Source organism: Gavialis gangeticus, unplaced genomic scaffold (genome assembly GCF_001723915.1).
Source record: "Gavialis gangeticus isolate Ggan-Ray unplaced genomic scaffold, GavGan_comp1, whole genome shotgun sequence".
Taxonomy (NCBI): domain Eukaryota; kingdom Metazoa; phylum Chordata; order Crocodylia; family Gavialidae; genus Gavialis; species Gavialis gangeticus.
The window spans coordinates 13,841,647-13,845,813 of NW_017728980.1; the positions used below are offsets into that span (position 1 = coordinate 13,841,647).

General features: G+C 45.6%; 1 protein-coding gene across 1 annotated transcript; it reads left to right on the plus strand.

The window, feature by feature from the left end:
• The first annotated feature begins 300 nt into the window (after positions 1-300).
• CUNH11orf1 (chromosome unknown C11orf1 homolog) lies at positions 301-3,313 on the plus strand. The gene is made up of 3 exons (XM_019510485.1): positions 301-666; positions 1,277-1,343; positions 2,865-3,313. Exons 1-3 carry the CDS (start codon positions 412-414, stop codon positions 3,041-3,043), a joined length of 501 nt encoding a protein of 166 aa, XP_019366030.1. The 5' UTR covers positions 301-411; the 3' UTR covers positions 3,044-3,313.
• Positions 3,314-4,167: the final 854 nt, after the last annotated feature.

The following is a 4,167-nucleotide window of genomic DNA, read 5'->3' on the forward strand; positions in this document are numbered from 1 at the left end:
TTGAGCTGCTCTTCGGGGCAAGGAAATCTGTTAAAAATCACTTGAATAATGACAGCTGAGCAAGGCTTCTATTAGGAAAAGGCCTCGTCTGAGTAGAGGGCGGGGAGCTTGCAATTAGCAAACCCTAACTTCAGCTCAGTTATCGGCTCTTTGGCTTTGGATAAGTCACTTAATTTCTCTGCTCCCCTTGACCTGTGTATGGTGAGGGTGATGTGCTGGTATAGCATAGCTGGTGAAGCAGGACGTGTTTTTAGGGAAGGAGGCTTGGCGCACACACGTACATGCACACACACCACACCCAAGAATTCGGCCTATGGGAAGCTGGGTGCTGCTTGGCCAAGTAACAGGGTGTCAGAGGGGACAACTTTTCAACACGCTGTTGGGTCTTGCCAGAGATCGGAGTCATTCCCAATGTGCTTCGTGGTTTCTGTTCCCCAGAACATGTCTCTGTCGTGTTTCTATAACCCGCACTGTGGCACCATGATGCATGCCAATGGCCACGGTGAAGTGTGGACAGACTGGAACAGCATGTCCAAGTTTATCCAGTACGGCTGGAGATGCACGACCAACGAGGATGCTTATTCCAACAAAACCCTGATGGGGAACTGGAACGAGGAGCGGTTCGATATCCAAAAAATTGTGCAGCCCAAACCACTCCCTTCTCAGGTAGCAGCTTTCTGTTCCCTCAGCCCTTCCTACGGGCAGACAAGACCCTGTCCTGTTGCTCTCCTATATCTGACTCCTGCCCCTTCACGACTGAGGACCAGCCTCTCTCAGCTCTCAGTCCTTGAGCAGTCCCTAGTGCCATTTTCCTGTTCACTTTGCTTTTATGCTGTCCTTGGTATTCTGTCCTTTGTGTTTGATGTCCCGATCCTGGCCTGTGACTTCAAGTCACCCAAGTTGTCCTACCTCATGTCCTGCTTGCTGCAGGGAAATATATTGGTAGCAGCAGACCCATTAAGCCATACATTTCTTTGCAAATTAAGGCCTTGGTTCAGGCAAAGCACCTCAAGGCAATTTGTAAATCATAAGCTATTTATAATTCAGTTTCACCAGTCAGTGTTTCACTTTGCTTTGTCGTCACCCTTCTGGCTGTCGCCCAGTGATGCTAATATTACTTAGTTGCAGATGATGAGTCATTTCTGTAGTGGCTGTAGCTCAGCTCGAGTTTAAAGACGACTGAACTACGTCTTTACCAGAAACAGAATGTTTCCCTCCCTGTTATATGTTTGTTTGCTTATGTTCTGCCTCACTAAATACGTGCTTTTTCTTTCAGTATGCTCACTATTTTGAAACCATTTATTCATCTGATTACAACAAGGAGAAGCATCACAGCCCAAGAAGTAGGTGCATGGAGTTGGAACATAGTCAGTTCGATCTGTGTGGTGGATGATGAAAAGCTTTTGAATAACTATGGGCAGAACTGAAAAGGGAGTTTGTTTTTTTTTCCTTGCTGAGTTGTGCCTCTAGAGCTCAGTATCTAGAGCTTGTATTTCAAGTTACACAGGGTGTGGGGTGTTTGCATTTCAGGTGTTCCTTTTATATTCTTCAGAGGCTAAAATTCCTTATCAAAATGATGCCCAGGGCTCTGAACGTAAATCCATACTCATTGCTCTCGATTCTCTCTCAGTCAGTTTTAGACTTTTGTAAAGTTTTACTTCGCAGAGAACGGTCCTTGCCGTGTCTAGATCAGTCCTGTTTCAGGATGTGTCTGGTGGCCTCAGTGATATGAGTGATGTTTTGCTTATCTCTCCATGCACCTGTGATGCCATGGAAAGAACAAGTGGAACATCTTTATAGGCAGATCATCTTTGAGCAGATGGTTAGAGGAAAGCAAAGTCTGAAAAATGCTGATATTGGGAGTCAGGGTTTTTTCCTCCAGGGGAAGCGATCTGTCCATTTACACTGCCGAATACTTAGGCCCTATCATGGCAACATCTAATGCATTTTTTATTAATGTAATGTTGGAAGCCAAAGGAACCCACATTTCCCATTGCTCTTTGTGTCTTTCTAAGTGTAATCAGTAGGTTTGACCAGAGCAGGTACAGAGGTATGCACCCATGCGGGTGTGTGCTGTGTATGGGAGGAAGTCAGGCCTCCAAAGCAAGAGATTAGTGGTTTTGGTAGCTGGATCCTCTGTGTCAAACAGCCAAGCATGTGATGCCCAATTTCACTTGCACAGTTAGCACCCACATCAACAGCAGTTGCCTTGCCAAAACCCTGTCCAACACATGAAAGATCAGGGACAAAAGATTCACAGTCCCTGGCGGGGAACAAAGGCTATTTAGGACCAGATCAGACCATGGGCTTATTTAGTCTGGAATCCCTGTCTCCTGCCCGCGTGGGCACAAAAAGATTCTCTTTTTGTCTGTTCTCGTACAGAGCCACAATGCCAGATACAATTGGCAGGGTGTTGCGTCTGGCACCCTTTCTTTGGCAGTACCCACACCTGAGTCAGACGTTGAATCCTCATAACGCACCGCAGATCTAGTGGTGTCTGCAGGGCTGGGGGCATCAGTGGAATATTTCTCTTTCCTGATCTGAAGTGGGATGTTGAAAAGCATTCAAATGAGTTATTTGCTGAGGTGGTTTTGAAGATCCTACACCTCCTACTTAGATAAGTCTTTCCAGCATGTTCTCCTCCCAAAGTAAGATCCAGATATGATGATAAATTGCTGGGACGTGCCAACCAGCTGAACATGCATTATAAGACCCCCTCAACCCCCGTGTTTAGCTTCCCTGTATATGAGTTAGCCAAGGGTGGAGGCCACCTGGGCTCGATGACAACAGTCTTGGTGTCTCATCTGCTTATCTGCTCATTACTTTGCATTTACTCATCACTTGCCTCCTCTGTGTTCCCTTAGGATTTAAACGAGAGCCTCACTGGTTTCCTGGACACCAGCCTGAGCTGGAACCCCCTCCATTCAAACCTCCTGCACGGTCCTGCTACATGATCGACTATGAGCCTTCTCAAGGGAAAGCTCCCCTTGTTTGTGTTGAAGTCCCAAGAAAAGAACAGGAAGGGACACAGCAGAAAGAGTAGAAGCAGAGCAAGTCTCCAGGCCTGTGGTTAGACCAGTAAACCTGTGTGCCAGTGCTGCTTATAGGCTGCCCTTCCAATTATAACGCGTTTCTGATATTAAAACCAACCAGAGTGGAAAGCTGTGGTTCATGTGACATAGTCCCAGGACAGAGAGCTCCAGGAGCATTCTTAAGCTGTAGCAGGGTTCAGTCTGTAACTGCCGATTTAAATGTTTGACTGGTTATTTTTTCCACAAAATCTAAGCAAATAAATGTTAACCTTCTTCTGTCACTGTATGGATCAGGGGATGGTTGTAACGTTTAGTTCAGTTGACATTAGAGGTGTCTCTAAGTGACAGGCTCCAGTTAGGCAAAGAAAACAAACTGTCTGGAAAAAGGAAGCTTGTGCCTTACTAAAGTGATGCAGTTCACGCTAACTTTCTCTCCCCTTTCTGGGCTAGATGTACAGAAATGCAACATAACTAATTCCACACCTCGTCCTCTTTGCCACAGACACGTCTGTGTTAATCTGCTAGTGGCACATGAGTAAAACTCCATGGCATTTTGCATTACCCTACAACATTAGCATAAATCAGCTGGATTTTCTACATCAGCTGCTATTTATTGCTTGAAAGGCATGTGCCACATAGTTTCAAAGCGATGTGGTTTGTACCATCAGAGTAGGACATTGTCATCGGCTCTGGGTGTATCTGCATCCACAGCAGCTACACGATTATCTTCTGGGCCTGCTCTGAATTAGTTGCAACTTGTGGACATTTCCCTACAATGTGAGTTATTCTAGAGATTTAAGATATGCTCATTTTCCTCTTCAGCATTATCCGCTGCCTGTGTCTAGAATGGGTTTACATTGTCCTGGAGCTTTCTCACCAAACCAATGAATTTCCCTTGGATAGATTTTTTTGTCAGGCACAGTCAGAAGGGATCAGGTTTACGGAAATCCAGAGTGAAATACCGAGAGACAGATTGTGCAACAAGTGTTTGCAAAACATTCCTGCGCATGAAGAAAAAGCAGCCAAGCATTTCTTAAGAGACTCTCTCACAGCAGAAGAAAACATTGGTTTCCTGATGCCTGTAGTCCTCTGAACCTGAACATATCTCATCGTCAACCGGACCCTCTTCATTCCA

Bases quoted from the DNA above. Each gene is read 5' to 3' on its own strand.
- CUNH11orf1 (XM_019510485.1), top strand. From the start codon at position 412: ATGTGCTTCGTGGTTTCTGTTCCCCAGAACATGTCTCTGTCGTGTTTC. The intron at 667-1,276 runs GTAGCAGCTTTC...TTTTTCTTTCAG, and splicing joins CCAAACCACTCCCTTCTCAG to TATGCTCACTATTTTGAAAC. The intron at 1,344-2,864 runs GTAGGTGCATGG...GTGTTCCCTTAG, and splicing joins GAAGCATCACAGCCCAAGAA to GATTTAAACGAGAGCCTCAC.